General features: G+C 33.8%; 1 protein-coding gene across 4 annotated transcripts in view; it reads left to right on the forward strand.

The window, feature by feature from the left end:
- The window catches only part of LOC144977085 (putative phospholipid-transporting ATPase IIB), a 79970-nt gene extending 61162 nt beyond the window's left edge, over positions 1-18808 (forward strand). For all 4 annotated transcript variants that reach the window (XM_078921847.1, XM_078921844.1, XM_078921845.1 and 1 more), the window contains 8 exons: positions 73-140; positions 810-998; positions 1532-1741; positions 3246-3466; positions 8635-8743; positions 9749-9806; positions 11051-11254; positions 12287-18808. In XM_078921847.1, coding sequence (XP_078777973.1) covers positions 73-140; positions 810-998; positions 1532-1741; positions 3246-3466; positions 8635-8743; positions 9749-9806; positions 11051-11254; positions 12287-12423 — 1196 coding nt within the window. In that variant the 3' untranslated portion in view covers positions 12424-18808. The remainder of the gene's footprint in view (positions 1-72; positions 141-809; positions 999-1531; positions 1742-3245; positions 3467-8634; positions 8744-9748; positions 9807-11050; positions 11255-12286) is intronic.
- The last annotated feature ends 2651 nt before the right edge of the window (positions 18809-21459 follow it).

Raw genomic sequence — 21459 nt, forward strand, 5'->3', positions numbered from 1 at the left:
TATTTTTTCTTGATAATCTTATAAATCATCAATGTTATGTATGAGAACAACCTATAATTCTATTACTTCCAGGTGTTGAGGATAAACTCCAAGAGGGTGTTAGACCAACCTTAGAACTTCTGAGGAATGCTGGTATTAAGGTCAGAGTTTGTCTTACTTTTTTCTGTTTGATGTAATATTTATCGTTGCCATTTGTTTTTTTCTTGTTTTCTTGATCATCAGGGTAAGATAGAGATAATAATTACATAACTCATTTTCCATCAATTTTTTATTTTAAAAGATTCGATACTGATGTTTCCCAATATGATTATTATTACATATTGTTCTCATCACTCAAAAACTCCCGTAATTGGTATTACACTCGAGCACAGTTTTCTCAAATTCTCCAGGACATGCAAAAAAGTTTGAGAAAACCGTGTACAAAGAATAATAAAGAAAAAATGTGGGACATTCAAATGAGGAAACCGTACTTAAGTGTGTGTCAGAGTTGAAAAGACCCCAGAAAATTTGCAGTGAAAGAAGCCATCTTTTTTTTTCCTCTGTATACAAGCGTAATTAAGTTATATAACTGTTTATGATTTAGATTTCTATTCATTTTGATGGGTTGTGGTGTTTGGAAGTGGAAAAGATTTTTTATTCTGCCAAACAACATTATCATAATTTTAGATATGTTTGAAAATTTCAAGTTTTGCAATTTAGATACAAAAAGAAAGTAATAATAAGAAAAAGAAGAAGAAAAATAAAACGAGTTAAAGAGAGTTTAAAAAGATAATAGTATTAAACTGAATCCATGACATTTCCTGTCCCAGGTGTGGATGTTGACCGGAGACAAACTAGAGACAGCCATTTGTATTGCCAAAAGCTCCAAACTAGTGTCTCGACTCCATGAGATATATGTCTTCAATTCAGTGACAGAGAGGGGAGAAGCACATCTTGAACTCAATGCTCTCAGGAGGAAAAGTGAAGCTGCTCTTATCATCTCTGGTGATTCTCTTCAGGTGAGAGTAGTTTCATTTATTCTGATAATAATATTAATGACAATATATATCAAAAAAGTGTTCAACGGTGCTATGCAATGTGGAGGAAATATTAATTAATGGTACTGTGACTTGTAAATTGTCATGCCAAGAAATTATGATGAAAAATACATGATTAATCATTATCAAATTTTACAGTCCCATTAATTACTAGAATCTTAAATAAGTAAAAATTTAACGTTTAGCAATTTCATATTTTAAAAATTTATGATCAGATGTAATGTATTTACAATGACGTGTCATTAATAGAACATCATATAATCTTAATGAACTAACAGTTTTGAATATTAATAAATCTAGAATTTGATCAAGGGACATATCACAGTGTTTTTAATGAGAATGACATAAAATTTTGAACTCAATGCACATTTTTATTTTGTAAGAAATATTGATGTTATGGTATCCTTTTTAGATTTAATGGTTATTTTAATGTGTAATTTTTATCTTTTGTTTGTTCAAGCTGATCTGTTTTATTTTCTAATCCTATGTTTTAGGTATGTTTGAAGTACTACGAACATGAGTTTGTGGAGTTGGCATGTCAGTGTCCTGCCGTTGTGGTTTGTCGTTGCTCTCCGACTCAGAAAGCAGACATTGTCAAGTTGCTGAAAATACACACTGGGAAGAGAATGAGTGCTGTAGGTGATGGTGGTAACGATGTCAGTATGATACAGGCTGCGGATGCTGGCATTGGAATTGTGGGCAAGGTGAGAAGAGGAGAAAGGTTGATGACAGTCGGATTCATTAACAACAACAAAATTAATTTGACATTAGATTTCATTGTTTCACCAAGAGAGTAATAACAATGATGAACTCCTGCTTCATTCTCTTGGTGAAAATGTTAAGTATGATGTCTGTGTGGCACTTGTTAAGGGTCAAGTTGAGAAGCTTGTCAGAGAATGTTATTTCAGTTGCCCTGTCATCCCTTGGGTTTCTACAATTGCAATATTTAGTACTCTACAAGGGAAATGAATTTTGAGATTTTAAAAAAGCAATTTTGGTATAACTTATCAGCAGATTTTAAATAAGACCCCCCACCCCCTCCTAAAAAAAAGGATTTAAGTTGATCCGAGCCAGTTGTCATAGCAAACCTATTGATTTTAATATTTATTGTATAAGTTGATTTACTGATTATACAAATATTTGTGTAAGTTGATAGACTGGTTAAACAAATTCATGGTTTCTTTAAAGTTTTACATTGAAAATAACATTGTTCTATATTCTTTTACTCAACGGTTGTTTGGTAATGGGGTTTATGATGAAATTGAATTATTTCTTGAAAGACCATCGATCAAAAAATGTTTTTATTTATAGATTGTAGCTTAGTGTAAAAAAAAATGTTATAACTGAATTGTTTTCAAAATTAATTTATTATTGTTTTGCTGATTTTATATTTGATTTTATTGGAATTATTTATATCTAAAAATAGCATAAAGGAATGATGACTGAAAAAAAGGTGTACTTCTGATATTACCATTTCAATCATTAGGACAGTTTGGAATAAATTTTTCTCGAAAAAATGAAAGGGAAAATATTGCTGGGGAGCAGATACCTGTTTAAGATTTTTTAAAATTCTGATCTGTGTAAGATGAAGTGCCAGATAAAGCAGTTAGAATAAAACAAATTTTTAACAAAATGAAAAATATCATCCTACTTTAACTGGGGATCAAACGATAGATCCACTGATTGCTTGACAAATGCCTGGCAACCAGAAGGTCTTAGATTTGATCTTCAGTCAAGGAAGGTAAAAAAATGTGGCCAATTTATCTTGTATTTTTCTCTTTATTTTGTTTAGCACTGTATCATAATATGCAGATGATGGCTTTCAACTTTTTTATGTCATTTTTTTAGACAGCGTTGGAGATAAATTTTCATTCTTACAGGCTATATATGCATTTAAGGTTACACCTATGTTTGTGTGTTGACTGAGATTGTTTTGGCAGCAGAACTGGTGAGCATTTAATTAAATGCTTGGTATTTATATCAGTTTGGGGGTCTTGATAGTTCAGTTGATAGAGCACTCGCTTCACACGCAATTGGACCAAGATTTTTTTCTGACCCCCATGTCCACCCAGCAGTGATTCGGTTGCTGAGTCTAATAGATCAGGCAGAAAGTACTCTGTGGTAGACTAGCATCTCTGTGACTCTGAAGGACTACTGTTTTTTATATATCCGGGTTTGTTTTGTTTTTTTATCCCAATCCCCTGACAGGAAGGCAAGCAGGCATCCCTAGCTGCAGACTTCTCAATCACCCAATTCAGCCACATTGCCAGGTTGTTGATTGTTCACGGCCGCAACTCATACCGACGGTCAGCTTCCCTTGGCCAGTTTGTCATTCACAGGGGTCTCATCATCACCACCATGCAGGTTGTCTTCTGTTCTGTTTTCTACTTTGTTTCCATTGCACTTTTCCCAGGATTCCTCATGGTTGGGTAGGTGAAAAATTTGGTACTCTCCATAACTACCTATTTTTGAATGTAGATCTACACATCAAAAATGTTTATTTTTAATACTTAATTGAGAGTCCCAATAGCTCATTTGGTAGAGAACTCTCTTCACATGCAAAGGGACCGAGATCGATTCTGGGCACAGTCAAGATATTTTTTTTTCTGACCACCCCCCTGTCCATCCAGTAGTGATTGAGTAGCTGGGTCTCTTAGATCTGGTGGTGCGATAGACTAGCATCCTATCAAAAGAATAGCAAACAATTAACCAATAGATTTTTGACCAATCAAAAGATGGAATTTAGGGCACACCTTCACACATGGTTGGGCAAACATAGTTGGTTGTTTATAAACAATAATGTGAATGTAATCAACCTCTCTTTGATCATTGTTATTGTTTTCATACCACCAAAATGGGTTACTAGCAGTGACTTCTTATATAGGAGGACGAGTCGCCGACGAAATTTTACGTTCTACGGGGCCGGCCTACGGGGCCGGACAACCATCGGGACAAATATATACAGTGCAATATGTTATCTTTGGTTGTATTTATCTATCAATTTGTATGTCTGTATGTCTCTATATATCTATCTATGTATTTATCTATCTATGTATCTATCTATCTATCTATCTATCTATCTATCTATCTATCTATCTATCTATCTATCTATCTATCTATTTATGTCTCTATATTTTTTTCATTATTATTTTCTCTTTATCTTCAACTCCCACTTCTCCACCTCCCTCTCCGCCTCTTCCTCCTTATTCTTCTTTTCATCCATCTTTAGATGTTACCGATTCCCGGAATTGATAAATGAGAGAGAGAGAGAGAGAGAGAGAGAGAAGGAAACACACACATACACATACACAGAGGGAGAGAGAGAGATAAGGAAACACATAGAGAGAGAGAGAGAGAAAGAGAGAGAGATAGAAAGAGAGCGCGAGAGATAGGGGTGGTTTTAGTCCCAGGGCCTGATCGTTGTTGGGACAGGTATATGGTACTACATCTCTCTCTCTCTCTCTCTCTCTCTCTCTCTCTCTCTCTCCCTCTCTCTCTCTCTCTCTCTCTCCATCATCCGCTTTTCTATCCATCTATCTATCTACCTGTCTATGAATCTATATTTCTCTTTATGTTTCACCTTTTCATCAATTCACCCATCTTTTCCTTCATACATACATCCATCCATCTACCTACCGACAAAATCAATCGATCTACCTTCATATCTATGTTTAAATTTATTATGTATCTATCTATTCATCCACACAATTCATTTGTTTTCTTATTCCTCTCTTTATTGTTCTCATCCACAACAATATCTTCATATTTCTCTCTCTCTCTCTCTCTCTCTCTCTCTCTCTCTCTCTCTCTCCTCTCTCTCTCTCTCTCTCTCTCTCTCTCTCTTTGATAGTATTTCGTACGTGTATTCACCGTCATATCAAATCAAATAATCCCTCTCTCTCTCTCTCTCTCTCTCTTCTCTCTCTCTCTCTCTCTCCCCTCTTCTTCTGTCTCTCTCTCTTTGATAGTATTTCGTACATGTATTCTCCGTCATATCAAATCAAATAATCCTCTCTCTCTCTCTCTCTCCCTCTCTCTGTGTCTCTCTCTCTTAATAGTATTCGAACGTGTATTCTCCGTCATATCAAATCAAATATCCTCTTCTCTCTCTCTCTCTCTCTCTCTCTCTCTCTCTCTCTCTCCTCTCTCTCTCTCTCTCTCTCTCTCTCTCTCTCTCTCTCTCGACCTCCTCCATGCTTTTCCCCGTCTATTTTTCTCACAATAAAATGGGAGAGACAGACACACACACACACACACACACACAGAGAGAGAGAGAGAGAGAGAGAGAGAGAGAGAGAGAGAGAGAGAGGAACCAACATAGACTGCGGACAGAGAGATAGGTAGAGAACAAAAACTAAGTCTGACAAATGCCATTATTGACGTTCAATTTCCAGACACCAGCTATTTAGTATATTGACCATTAATTACTCATGATAAGTCAATAAAAAAACCAGTCATCCCCATATTCAAGTCAAGAGGAGATGAGAGGTTTGGGAGAAGAGGAGGGCAAGATAGACAAAACCAATAAATAGTGCACGCTACATTTGATCCGTCATTGCCTAATTTATGATTGTCATTGCGTCAATTAGTGAATGTGAGTGTGTGTGTGTGTGTGTGTGTGTGGGTGTGTGTGTGTGAGAGAGAGAGAGAGAGAGAGTGAGAGAGAGAGAGGTTGGGGGGGGGGGGGGGGGGGAGCAGTGGAAGGAGATTAATTTTTTAATTACCCAAACAAATCACAATGAATGTAGACTCCACCTCACTAGTTCAATTCGTATTGAGAATGTATGATGTTGCGTTGGGAAGAGAGGTGGAAAGGGGGGGTGGGGGGTGTGTTGTGGTGTGTGTGTGGGGGGGGGGGGGGGTTGTATGGAGGAGGGGTGTTTTCTGTTCAAAAGTGTGTGTTACAAGTTTCATGTACACAAAAGTTTCGGATTTTATTTGGTCAAGACTCACCATTTCTGTAGTAAGTGTAATCCGTGTTCCATCACAAATAATGAATTAATTTCACTTGAATCGTTCTATTTTCTATGACTCTCACTATGACTATGATTAGTTCTGACTCAGGGAGGTTATAGTAATATTATTATTATGCTTTGGTTATGCGACATGTATTTCTATATATTTTTATTTGATCCTGTAATTTTAACTCACTTCACAAGAACATGTAAATGTAACATGTTAGGAATCAAAGTCAAAACATATTGATGTGATAATGACTACCATAAGCACAGTTGCACATCGTGTAATCCACTGAAATCTATCAATTATAACAATTCCATTTAAAAACGAATGATACACAACCGCTTGCTATGGAAGTTTACAAACTAAAGAGGCAAACATGCAGATTGTTTTATACTTAAACTTCTGTTCTCACAAACAGGGATGCCAGATGGCCAGAGTTCTTCGAAGCCAATTTAGACTGCAAAAGTGACCAAATAGAACCCCACGTGGCCAAACACTTCAATTACTTTGACCTCCTTAAAAGACATCGGTTTTGATTTTTTTTATGGACTAACCTAGGAAAAGACTTGTTTTTATTTTTTAAAAAGAAAATTTTAATTTATAATAGATACGCGATTCTCTGTGTGTCAATTTTGATCATACATGTGGCCATCTGGCAGCACTACCCACACACCAACTATGACTTAACTTCTTGACACTTCTTCCTAGCAAAATAGCAGTATTCTACTAGTTGCCTTTCCTTTTCAAGCTGCAACTTGTGGATATGGGTGAAATTTGACCGTTTTTGTGTGGGAAAAATTATCTTCGTAGTAAATAGCAGTATCTTAACCGTATCCATTACTTTAAAGACAGCATAGTCGGGAGAACGGTCGTCTTACTGGTGAGCCGGTCAGTTAAGGAATTTCTTTGATGACGTAAAAGTGACATCACTTCCCCACCCGATGGGGAAACGGTTGGGGGAAAGACGAGAAAGGAATGCCTTTGATTGTCACCGACATCTGCATATCATTACAGCCTGACGACAGGGGTACTGTTATATAGAGAAAAAAACGAAAGGCCCCGTAGAATGTATCGAGCTTTGGCTGTGAGCAGACCAGTACTATCAGTAGACAATGGTTACTAGTTATCACGCCATTTTCTCGATCATGCAATAAACGTTTACACATAATTTTCTGTGTTGGTTCTAAAGATAGAATGAAATTGACATCACCTTGTTTTGTGTATTGTTGTTATATCTGGCTGGTGGATGTTATGAATTTTTAAACTAACGGCATAACATAATTTGATCAAACATTAGAACAGTGGGTATTTTACTTAGACACATACCATTGATAGTAAAACCTGTATAGTTCGCTATGCTTAACAATCACTGCCATTGTTTGCATTATGAACATTGTCTGAGAGGTGTGGTTATGTTCCCTTCCACTTAGGTGTCCATTGCTATTGAAACCAGGATAAAATCTTTCTCCATGGAACTTATGGCTCTGAAGGACTCCTATTATTGTGCACAGACCATAATAAGGGCACCCTTTCAATCCTATAAATCTCTCTCTCTCTCTCTCTCTCTCTCTCTCTTGCTCTCTCTCTCTCTCTCTCTCTCTCTCTCTCTCTCTCTCTCTCTCTCTCTCTCTCTCTCTCTCTCTCTCTCTCTCTCTCTCTCTCTCTCTCACTCTCTCTCTTTTTTTTTAATTTTTTTTTTTTCATTTTTGAAAGCAAATTATAATAAATCTCACTTCCTAAACTAACCTGACCAAACTGACAAACTCCTTCTCTCTTATTTTTTCGTGCAACATACGCACAACATGCTGGCAACAATTAATGGTCGTACATATACTGCACACCACAACAAAGCACAGCATGAGTATTTGACCCCATGTTGACCCAGTTGTAAACTTTTATTTTGTTTATGTTTAGGGTTGTTGATAAGGTCAAGATCATTGGCTAGTATCAGCTTACATTTCATATTTTTATTGTCTAACTAGTTAGTACACCCTTTTGACTTTTCAAAGTGCATGATGTGCTTAATAGGGATAATATGATAATTGAATCTTCAATTTTTGAGAGAGAAAAATTCCTTTTATTTAAAGGATAAATCTCTTTTTTTATTCTTTTATTTAAGATATAAATTTCTTTTTTGTCTTGTGAGTCTATGTGGTCTTATGGCATGCCAATTGCCTTTGAGGAAATTGCAATTTGAATACACTTCCATTTTGCGTTTACAGACTTTAACACATCTTAAATGGTATAAAAGATATGGCCATTCTCCGTTTGGCTTTTACTTTACTTGTGATAATTAATAATGAAGTTAAGCTCCAATCCAGTCAACAGAGACAAATATCAAACAGTGAATCTGACACCAAATCAAATGAGTCTGAGATGATAGAAATGATTGTCAAAAAGAATTTGACAGATTGATAAAAATGAGCTTATCTTTTCCTCTGTTAAAATATTTTTTCCACAAGTTACCCATGGTTTTGCCAAAATCTCTCAAAATACACAAATCAAACGCTTTTTGCCATGACCTTTTCTAGATTAAACAAAGATTTTTTAATACAGTAAAACTTTATCCACATTTTGAAAATTTTGATGATCAAGTGTGGTGAATTACATTTTGTTTTTCCTCTCTATTCCCCAGTTATGCAACTGTTTACACTATGTTCCCCGTGTTTTCATTAGTCTTGGATAAAGATGTGTCAGCTGAAGTTGCCATCACCTATCCAGAATTGTATAAAGACCTTACTAAGGTATGTGCAAGACATGATTTGGTCCTTTCTTTAGTTTGCTAGTTGTGTAACAGTATACACTATGTTCCTGTATTTTCACTAGTCTTAGATAAAGATGTGTCTGCTAAATTAATCATCACCTGTCCAGAATTATATGAGGTACATTCAATAAGTATCAGGATGAGCCCTACCACAGACGCGCCTTAGAGCACAATAAATGAACCCTTAATTTCGCAGGACATAATTAATTTGTGCTCACGTTTTGGAAAACTTTATTTATCTCCACCCTAAATTCCAGATTTGATGAAGGTTATTAGAAGGCAACTCTTTGTCCCTTACGTGATTCATTTGAAAGCTGATTTTGTACAATAATTTGTGAGTTTTTAAAAATATCTTGTACTCGCCATTTGGCTTGATAAAGATTGACAACTTAGAAGAATTGCATGTGTGCATCAAGCTGTTACAGACTAGGTAAATGCTTCAGACAGCCTTTGGAGATGATGCCATGGGGAGGTCACTGTGTTTTGAATAGTTTTCTGTTCAAATCAGGCCAAAGCTCTTGCCTGGCTGAATCAGGCTTTGGTCAACAAAATATTCAATTATTTAACAATATTGTACACAAAGTGTAGTTGACATTGCCATGATGTTGGGATTTCTGTTTGAACGTGTCACCACATTTTACCTGAGACATTGGGAATGAGGAAAGTTTCCACAAAGTTTGAGCCTCCGCTTCTCTCAATTCAGTAAAAGCAGAAATGGATAAACATTTGCCAAAAACTGTTTAAACGTCAGTGAGAATGACCTTTCTTTTTTTGTAGAGAGACAACAATTGTAGGTGATTAGACTTGGATTTACTTCTATGATCTAGACATAAAAATGCAGTCATTGAAAAATCGGTGCAAGGTATCCCGTATTGGATACTTCTCATTTGAGTATGCAAGAGAAATTCTTTAAACATAAATTACAAAACCTTTTTGATGTGTTAAGACAATTCTTTTTTTCATACTATTTTTCATTTCTTTTCAGGGCCGCTCATTATCTTTCAAAACATTCTTTGTTTGGGTACTTATCAGTATTTATCAAGGTATGTATGATGAATATTTCTTGAAATATTTAACCATTTACTCACTGGATTCAATTTTACTCTAACTTGATATTAGATCTTACTGTAGTCACAGAGAGATCAATGACAGCGATTGTGACTCTAGCTGGCAACATACATTGCTGCCGTTAAGGCATAGCCAGTATAAATAAGTGGAGAAATACTATGATTAAAAATGAATTCTGTGTTACCTTTAAAGTGTGAAATTTGAACATACAAAATTACTGTGGACATTTATCTCAGGCTGCTTACTCTCCTTGTTGAATATTTTGTATAGCCACAATAATGTATAGAAGGAATTAAATTGATGTCAACAGCTCTTTGTTATAGTTTTTAGACAGTCGTTTTAGTGATTAATTCTATCTAAATTATATCACTCAGACTATAAATGTTCAAGGATACATACCGTTTTGTATGTTGGTACATTATATCCAGCTGGCGGGTATTTTACCAAAAGGCATAGCATCAATTTGAACCCTCAGTTAGCTTTGGGTCGTGCAGAAACTACCTCATTCAGTTTTTGAGAATTTGAACATTAGTTAAATGAAGCGAGAAATTTGTTGAAGTGGCTGAAAAGAATAAAAAATATATAGAAGGCCTACATATGTTAAAAGCAAAAGAACATTTTTAAAACATTTATGAAGTCATAAGGGAGCTTAAGTTACAATATTTATTATAAGTATTTTGAAATGTTTATTTAGTTAAAATTTAATCTAGCTGGAAGAGGGTTAATTTAACTTAACTGAGACTTACTTCTATATGAAATAAATCAAAATGACTCTTTTGGGTGGTACATTAAACTTTTAAATGATAATTCTCTTTCTTTTAAGTATAACTTTGTATTAAAACCTTCATGAATTTGCCTAGCATCCAGACTGCCAACCCAGTTGTCTTGAGTTTCTATCTTTATAAAAAAAGTTTAGAAATGGTGGTCACTTAATCAATGTGCAACAGGCATATCAGGAAGAAAAAAAAAAGGCAATTGGAATGGATTTGGTTGAAAGGAATACAGCACTTCCCCTTCCCCCTTTTTGTTCTCTATTTCAAAATAAATGTATATGATGCATTAGCTCAATACGATAGAGACAGTTTTATTATATGCCATGATGTTCATTTTTCTACAACTTTGTTGTATACAACCGGATATCAATTAGATACAGTGCAAGATACTTAATGAATACATTTTAATGCATTTTAATTTTAATGCGATTCTGGTATCTTTGCAGGAGGGATCATCATGTATGGAGCTCTCCTACTTTTTGAAGCGGAATTTATCCATGTGGTGAGCATCACCTTCACCTCCCTCATCCTGACAGAGTTATTAATGGTGGGCCTCACTGTTCGCACATGGCACTATCTGATGATTCTTGCTCAGTTCCTGTCACTTGGTCTCTACATCGTGTCCTTGGCTGTGCTCAGGAACTATTTTGGTAAGTTTGATCTATGCCATGTAACAGTGGTATTGTTGGAAGAAATTATTATAACAAAACTTTAGCAAATCTTGTCTTTATGTCTGTACATAATCTTAAGTTGGAATGGTTGTAGTTGTAAGAAATTGGATTGACCTTTAACTTTAAAAAATGGTTTTAGATCCAATAGGACATCACAAAATAGGGCCACCATTTTATTCTTGGCAATATGAGTATATTCAAGCCCATATTAAGTAGTACGACTTGAATTAGATTTTTTTTTAATTTTAAGTTTTTATTTTCATGCCTGTTGTTACCTGATATCCTTTTTATTAATTATCGTCTTTCATATTTTCGTTTTTTTGGGGGGGAGGGGTTATCTGTTTTAAAAAAGATAATTAATTGTTAATTGATTTTAATGAATTAAGTTTTAATTATAACTATCAATTTTTTTCTGACAGCAATAAGTTATCTTCTCTCATAACACTCCAATTTTATTCATATTCTTTCATACATGCTAAGTGCCCTGATAAAATCGGAATTACTCCGATTTTTTTTCTCCTTTTTGAGTACCCGTCATATGGAAAACTCCAATTTTTGTCCATCCATCATGTCTTGACCAAATAAAAAAAAAAGTTTTAAAAATGCGAAACTGATTTTTCATGTTGGTGAGTGCAACTTAAAAAAATTTGTGGTATTAGGTAATACTCATTAGGGATGCTGGACAACTTTCATAAAAGTATCGGATATTATAGTGAAATGAAAGTCTTTTAAATAAAATTTAGGTTTACCCTTATTTCTTTAGTTTGACTCCTATTTTTTTTTCAGCATCGGTTGGCAGGTATGCACTTTAAACAAACTCTACCAATCGCAAGTTTGTTTGTTTTGGTTTTTTTTTGTTTTTTTTAAAAATCAATTGTATTAGTCAATCATCAAAAGATTACAATTAAGATAAACTAGTTATCAAATAAGTTTTATGATTATTTTATATGAAATAGAAAGCGCACATGCAAATCTGGGATTTTTTTTTGTTTTATCTTTTCTGTGCTCTAGATGCAAGATTCCTCCAGACGTGGGATTTTGTGTGGAAAGTTTTGGTGATTACGTCCATTTCCTGCATCCCACTCTATGTGCTGAAATATATCAGGAAGAAGTTCTCTCCCCCTGTCTACTCCAAACTCACACCATAGATACTCACATCAACTGATAATTGTCATTGTACAAATTGATGGTACCGATTTTTTCCCCATAACAAATCATATTTCATTAATACAACTCTAATAAAGCTTCTCAAAATTACTCATCACGTTAAAAAAAAGAAAATATGGGAAAGAGATGGTACATGATCAATATGAAGTTATGAAAAAGGGTCATTTTTGTAAAATTTGATTCAGAAAAACAAAGGGGTTAAGTTACTTTGAAGAACTATGGCAACAATCTAGTGCTCTTCTAGAAATTAAGGTCATTGGCCCGAAATAGCCAGAGTGGCCTCTCAAAATGTTGACAAAGAGTCACGAAGTAAATCTAACATTACCCTAATTATAAGGAAAACTAATGTGAAGAAATGTAAAGCTTCAATGAATAGCATAGGGCAGATGATTGTTAATGTTTCATAGTTTCCCTTTATCAAAACAAATGATTAAATACATATAAAAACAAACGGATGGTTACCAAAAATCAAGGCACATTGCTGTTTTATCAGATAAGGACAACTCGCCTTACTTTTCTATTCATTTTTATTTGTTCATGTCCAGATCTCTTTCAATGAAGGATGATTTTTTCAAGTTGAGATTTTAAAATATTTTTATAGTAATTTATAAAATCTACTAGAGGCAAAATCATGAAGGTTGATTATAATTTATTTTTGACTACCATCAGGCAGAGACGATAGACTTTGTAAATAATTGTTATTACCAAATTTTATTCATTTTCACCTGTCAATAATATCTCATTACTGTCACACACGGTTCTGTCGTTTTGTGAGTGTTCATCACCTAAATATCTGGGTGGAGTGAATAGAATAACTAAATATATTTATTTATCTATATTTGACATGATGATGGTACTCATCACATCACTATAATGATGCTGTTTAATGAAAAATAATATTTTTGCAATATTGGCAAGAAAACTCACCTCAAATGTCGATGGATTTGTCTTATATTTTTATTAGAACGAAGTCCCAGGTTTACAAATTTGTGACAAGTTTGGGTTATTCTTAATATTGCTAATTAAAGTGAAAGTTTTTTTTTGTTTTTTGTTTTTTTGCCAATGGAGCAAACTTGTTTAGCAGTCGCTCGGCGGAATAATGATGATAATCTATGTAAACTGGCTAACATTGTAATCAATGATGAAGATTCGTGATTCTGTTTAATTTTACTCACATATTTAGTGCATTGCAAGCCATTTGAATCAATTTTCACCCAAAATAATGTGTATTTACAAAGCTTTGTTCTTCAGATATATGTGATTATTCTTTTCTTGTGATTGTGAGTCCATCAAACTCAAAGTTTGATTTTTCAACTCCAAGACTGTTATTATAATTTGTCAAGACAGGGAATAACGTTGATTTCATAAGTATACATTTTTTGGGTGATTTGATCCTTTGACAGCCGTTGTCTATTTTGCTGTGCCATGAATCAAAGTCCAGCTTGGTTTTTTTTTTAACTAACTCAGTTGTAAAGATGTCAAATTTATTGGAGTTGATTGTTTTCTTCACAGTTGTACTTTATAGTTTTATTTAATTCAAAAGTTCATATCATTTCGTTTACTTTAGTGTGTGTGTGTGTGTGTGTGTGTGTGTGTGTAGAGAGAGAGAAAGTCCTTTTCTCTATTTGTTAATCACATTGATATTTAATTACAAAACTGTAACTTTGATTTCTCATTATATTAACTTTTGAAGAATGAAAATGAAAGGTTGGATGCCCATTTTGATGTAAGATTGAAGTAATAGATGTGGTGTGTTTAATGCAGTGTGAGATAAAACAGAAGAAAATGGAAATAAAAGAAGAAAGAAGAAAAAATATAATCCTGACCGGTTGAATTTGGTATTTTTATTATTAACATATTATCTTCATTATATTTCTCTTTTTTATCTTGCACTGCATCATACATTTTTTTTAAATCTCAATTTTCCAAGTTTTTAAATTTAATTTTATGTTTATTATCCTTTTTTTTTTTTTAAATGGAGATGCCATGTTATTGTTATTTCTCTTGTTTTTACTTTGTTAAGACTTGTTAATGTATGGTCTTGAAATCCATAATTCAGTGCAGAACACACACACACGCACAATCACACTCACATAAAAACACACACACACACACACACACTTCTTCAACTTCAATCATACAAGTTGCAACCCCATGCAATTGGAGATAATCGCGACTGTGAGTGTGGTGAGGACAGATGGGCATGCCTATCTATTTTTCATTTGAATTCTATTTGGTCATAAATGCTTCTGATTTTTTCTGGTAGGAATTCCATAATTTAATGTTGCATGGGAAAAAAAACAATTAACCTGGTATGAGTGCAGTTTTCCTTGGTTCGGAATAAGCTTTCAATTGATCGTTGTCAGTCCCTGAAGGACCTTGACTTTTTGGATTGTGAGTCTTTCATGTGATGGTGACCAGTTTAGGCTCTCGCACATTTTACTGACGTTTTCAGTCCTGTAATTGTTACAAATCTGCACACTCTTTTTTGCACTTTCTCAAGCTGTTCCACCCCCTTTTACTCTTGGGGTCATAAACATATACACTATATTCTGAAATTGGCCGTATGAAGACTTTACACAATGACTCACATGTGTATAATAAAACTTTGTTATAAAAGATTTTGATTTTTCATGCTTATTTTTTGTCATCCTTTTATTTTTTGATTTTATCTTCTGCCTTTGTTTTTGTAAAAGAAAAATTGTTATGGAGACATTGACTGTTGAAAAGTATATTCAAAATATTGTTTAGGCTAATGTTATGGAATCTTCAGGTAAAAGAATTGAAAGGCATTACTCATTTCAAGTTGGTGTTGTAGGCATCATAGTTAAGGTACTTTGCTAAACATGATTTGACCATGATCCAGGGTTCAGAGAGCTTTTATTTTTTTCACTAACCAGCAAACAATGGGTGACTGGATATCTTTACATACCATATAGCAAAGTTGCTTTGAAAAGGAACTGGTCATCCACCTACCACGTTATATAATTGACCCAGAACACTGCCTCTACTTCTATGACAATCCCAATGTCTATATTAGATGTTGAACACATTTTATTTTATTTTACTTTATTTAACCAATGATGGCAACTGTCATGGAAGATATTTAAGGTGTCGAAGATCCACTCGAAAACTAAAGTTCAGCAATGTTTAGATGAAAAAAAAAAATAATAATAAAGTAGTCCTTTAGAGTCATGAAGCCAGAGTTTATCACGGTTTCTGTAAAGGACAATAACAATTGTTTGCTTCCCTTTTGATAAACGTTTGTCAATTGCTAGTAGTTTGTACATGATGAGCCTTAACTGCACGGGGAACTGATGCCAGTCCTTTTAATTGTTGGACAAGTGCTCTACCAACTGAGCTATCAGAGCCCTGTTCTACATAATATACCAATATCAACTGACTTACTTTGACATTGAATGATTGATTAATAAAGCATAAAGTATAATGCAGATATTTCCTCTCTGTCATCTCATTAAAATACTCACAACTCGCAAAATTGTTCAAGTGGAGAAGAAAATTTATAACAATTTTGGTTTTTAGTAAAGTGTTTGCCTTAATAATTTTTTTTTTTTTAAATTTATTTATTTATTTTTTTTTGCTTGGCTTTCTGGGCTAAGAAATGTGGGATGAGTTAATTGACACGTTGGTACAACAAGATTATTTCACAAGAGAAATGCAGTTGTGATTAAAAGAGGAGTTTTGTGTGTTGTCCAATTTGTCAGCAACAACAAAGTGGCCATGATAATGTAAATTTCTTTTCATCAATAACATTCCTTGATATGATGAGAGAGAAAATATATTATTGTTTCAACTGTACTGCATTTACACATTTGATATGTTTATATGATCTAAACGGGTTGAAAAAAAAAACAATACATTAATTTATTTAAGATATTATTGTCATAAGTCACTGACTTGATATCAGTGATAAACATTTTGAAATGTTACTACATTAAGTATATGTCAAAATATTTTTGGGATTGTTTGACCCTACACTGTTTGCTAAGCATGATACATGGAGGCAATGACTTGATATAGCCGATATACACTTTGAAATGTTGCTAGATTAAGTATATGTCAAAATATTGTTGGGATTGTTTGACCCTGCAGTGTTTGCTAAGTATGATACGTGGAGACAGTTGGAACAACCGATATGAATCTACAAAGGTGAGTATGATACACAGATGACAAAGGCTATTAGAAAAAGCAAGAAAAATATCGCCCCAAAAAATCAAACTTCCTCAACTGGACTCAGACCTCAGACCTGATTGTCATTCCTGTTTTAAGTTCAAGCCCTGGTTGATTGAGTTGGCTTCAGCTTTCTATTTTGGGGGATGCCCTTTTTCCAGCTTCTGACTGACCTTATTCGGTATTGCTGAGTTGTTTTTTTTTAAAAGATAAAACAGACCATACCTACTTGAAAATTTTAAAATTCGTAGTTTTTAGGAGATAAAAAATGCAGTCGTTATAGTTGACTTTAAACATCAACAATTTACCCTCACGAGGATTAAATTACACTTCAAAAAGTCTTAAAATTATGTAGTCTGACATCAACTTTCATTTTCAATAAGATTTAATGACTTAGAGATGCTTAAATTGTAGCCAAAATTTCGTAATTCTACGCATTTGTCATAATAGTAGGCAGGTCTGGATAAAATTATTGATTGATTAAAGTTAAAGGCAACAGTTAAGGGGAAGCTAGTTAGATATGTATCCTTTTCTATGATTTAAGGGTGATACCATTTGATGACGAGAAGCTTTTTAAGACATATTTTCATATATCTCCTTTACAAGAAATTTTTTTTGGCTACTTTAATTTCAGCTAAGGGTATCCCTATATTTTTTTTTTGGTGCAAATTTTGCATTGCTATTTTATTTATAATGCTTTTATTTCACTATATTTTGCATTTATACCAATAACATTTTTGTTTAGTTTCATATTTACACCCTTTCACGTATTATCACAGGACACCTTCTGTTCATTGTATTTTTTTTGTAAAGTAAGTCCAGCATGACTAATAGAATTGTCATGAAATCAAAGATCTGAAGATTCGTTAACTGTAGAAGGATCTGAATAGTGTTATCTTTGATTTGATGTCTTGGTTTGTTCATTGTGATGAAGCAGCATCAATAAATGACACATCAATTGAAAGTATTATTTCCATCTATTAAAATTCGTTATATTTTCTTGTTTGATGGGGTCTTTTGTCCTCCTATAGTGGGTGGGGAGGTCAATTACTATGTCTTCTATCCCACTATATTTGTTTTCCAACTTGCTTCCTGTCTTTGTCTTGGAACGAGATTACTTGGTTTAGTCCCGGCCCTGCCGGAAGTCCTTGGCTTGGAATGAAACAGTTAAATTTATAGTATTAGTTTTGCAAAAATAATATTTCCTTGTAATCATCTCTGTATTATGCACTACAACATTAAAAAAAAAAAATACAATAATTTTCAACCATTTGAGTGCATTCCTTTTAGTGGAATCCTGCGCTTGTGGCTGGATGAGACTTTTAGGTATCTCAAACTAAGCACACCGATGATGTGTTCATGAAATCTACATCTGTTTCCTATGTTATCCATTCCCCTTTGTCTTACTTTTTCTTGTGTGCTTTTAATTGTAAATCTAGAATTTTGTGTCTGTCCCATTTTCTTCCTTTTTACTGGCTCTGAAATTACCTAAATGTGTCATTTAAAAAGAACATTTTCCTGCTGTAGAAATTCTAATGCTTATCTAAATCATTGGGCGTGCTAACAAGAATTTTTTTTAAGTTTTATTATAACGCTTTTTCCAATTTTTTTGTTATGTAATTCGATTTCTTATTTATTTTGTTTATTTTTTTCACACATTCCATAAATACTTTATTTGGTTTTACTTCAGTTAGGCCTGGAGAAATGAATGCAATAATTTATTTCTAGATAATTTCAATTTTAATTTTTTTCTGGTATATTTGATTCTACGTGTAAGGAAAAAATTGATTTAAATCATCCGTTTAAAATTGTAGTATTTGAGAATGTTTTTTTTTTTTTTCTTTTGGTAAGAAAAAGAATTATACAACATTTGATACCTTACTTGAAATGGGTGGGGAAAAAAACAATTAAACAGCCCTACTAGCCTTTTTACAACAAGATGGTTGTGATTTTTATCATTGGTTTGAGTGACGTGTCCAAGCCATTAGCCGGACTGCAAGTAGAAGGGAAATTGAGTGTCTTTTGCCTCTTTATTATGATTGTGTTGTTGGCTTAATCGAGCCTTTGATTTTCTCACCTTTTTTTCTTCATGCTATGATTATTTGTTACTATACTATTTATTTAATTGTACTGGATTGCTGATTTTGTTGATAATAAACTGTAATCATATTGCTATTTGATTGTATTTGTTCTTTTCTTTTCTTTTTGTTTCACATTGTTTTATGAAAGTTATGATTCTGGGTGGGGTTCCTGACTTCTCATAGTGGGCAGAGAGGCACTTACTATGTCTTCTATACCTCTATATCTGTTTTCCAGCGTGCTTTCTGTCTTTGTTTTGGAATGAGATTACTTGGTTTTGTCCTGGGCCTGGTTGGGAGGGAAACAGTCACTTGTATAGTTATGGGAGATTATTTTTTTTCTTGTAAATCATTTCTCTGCTATGCTCTGTATTATTTTTGTTTTACATATGATTTGTAAACATTTGAGTGGGGACCTGTGCTTGTGTCAGGATGAGACATTTAAATAGTCTCAAACTTAGTTCACTGATGGTATGCTCTTGTAACCTACGTCTTTTTCCTATTTAAACTAATTCCCCTTTGTCTCACTTTTTCTTGGGTGCTTAAATCGTAATTTCTAGAATTTTACTGTCCCATTTTCTTCCTTCTTATTGGCGCTGATATGGCCTAAATGTGTTGCAAGTGCCGTAAAACCCTTAAAAACAAAACAAAAATACAAACTTATGATTAAAGCAGCTTTAGTATTTGTTTTTGTTTCACTTTGTTTTATGAAGGTTATGATTATAGAAGCTTTAATATTAAAAAATAAACAAAACAATGCGCACCAGGTGTAACTAATTATAGGTCATTCTTTGAGAAGATGAAATAAGGTGGGTTGGTGGGGGGGGGGGGGGTTACTTAACACTTCATTTAGGCGTTAGGCTTTGAGAAGATCAAATAAGGGGGGGGGGGTGTTATGTTGAAAAAAAAAAAGAATGAATATTTAAAAATCAATAATATATGTATACACCTATACCAACACGATCACACTAGAACAAAAAGTCAGCATACAACCGTCCAAGCTACGGACCCCACCTTATATATATATATATATATATATATATATATATATATATATATATATATATATATATATATATATATATATATATATATATATATATATATATATATACTTTTCGTTTTTTTCCTTGAGCAAGATTATTAACTCCCAATTTGCTCACTTGGACAACATGGGTGATTCCTGTTGACATCAGTCATCTTGTTTGTTGAATTATCTATATTCCTTCCTGGGCAACGATACCTTATGATGTCGTGGCCAAAAGGTATAATTTTATATATATTAGAGCAAAGATTAGACAGATTCCATAGAAAACAACTGAGAAGAGTCCTGAATAAACGATACCCCACAAAAATAAGCAATAAAATACTGTATGAAAAATGTAATGAAAGACCCATTCAAATCCTGGAGGCAAGATGGCGACTTCTTGGGAATATACTCAGAAGAGATGAAAATATACCAGCTAATAAAGTCATGAATACGTTTTTCACCCCATCTGGACACAAGAAATATCAAGGTAGACCACCCACGTCAATTTATACTGTCCTCAATAGAGACCTAAAAGGCCTTCAAAATAACAAATAATTAAAATCAAAGGAAGACTTAGCAACTTAGGAACTTCGCATCCACAGCAAAAGACCGTGAACTGTGGAAGGAAATGACACAGATGATTAGAGAGGCAGCCGAGGCGTCCCGATCGGATGATTAGGAAGCGAAAGGCCTTAAGTCAGTAAGTCATATATATATATATATTATTTTTTTTCGTTTTTATCCTTGAGCAAGATTAAAAGACAGCAAAAGTAATATGTTTGCCCTATGTGTGTCTTGTAAACAATTGGGTGCACCAAGGTTAAAACAACGGGCATATAATGGAGAAGGGACATTCAGGCAAAAACAAATTAAATATCTTGACAATTATGAAAACTTTCATAACATCATAAACTACATAGCCAAACAGCTTTATGCTACGTTTTAAAATAAGAAATATGAGGACGATTTTAAATCTCTGTAACTTTTGTGTTATCACGAGCATATATTATTATTTTGGATTATTTTGGGTGAGGGTTTGGGGGTATGGGGTAAAAGATGGGAGTTTTACCCCTCCTAAATCATCTCTTCATAATATGTTTTGTAATTATAAGACTCTTTGATATGTTTCTCATTTAACATTAGACGATCGTCTTTCTTTAAAAAAAAAAAACGGAAACAGTCTGTCACAGTAAAGATTGTTCACAATTATCTTATTAAATTTTATTTTATTAAGAACTGAATTCATCTCACTCCAGTTATATTTCGGTAGGCCTAGATAAACTTTACCTTCTAATATTAGATCGTCTTTCCTTTTATAGCCTTCCCTCGAATTAATTTCTAATTAGTGAATACTTTTCGTTCTACATTCTGTCACGTAGCCACTTATTATAAAAGCTGATAGGTCTAACATTCGACACTCACTTTCTCTCCACAATCTATGCCGGACGGCCAGTCACTCTATTCCTATATATATATTGTAAGATTTTTATCTTTTGGGACTTTGTAGATATTATATCTACACCATTAAGACGCCGGAGCTTTTAACTTTGATTGTATAATCTTCAAGGATCAAACCCAAGCCCGCTGTACTACATTATAACTCCTTACCAGTTGCCTGGAAGTGGAATTTTACGAGTCCAATCCTGTTATCAGAGGAATAGATCATCCAAGCCCATCAACTGCCTGGAAACGTAAACTTATGAACCTGACATATTATT

This window comes from Berghia stephanieae, chromosome 7 (assembly GCF_034508935.2).
Source record: "Berghia stephanieae isolate SIO BIC M18660-M18661 chromosome 7, UCSD_Bste_1.3, whole genome shotgun sequence".
Classification (NCBI taxonomy): Eukaryota; Metazoa; Mollusca; class Gastropoda; order Nudibranchia; family Aeolidiidae; genus Berghia; species Berghia stephanieae.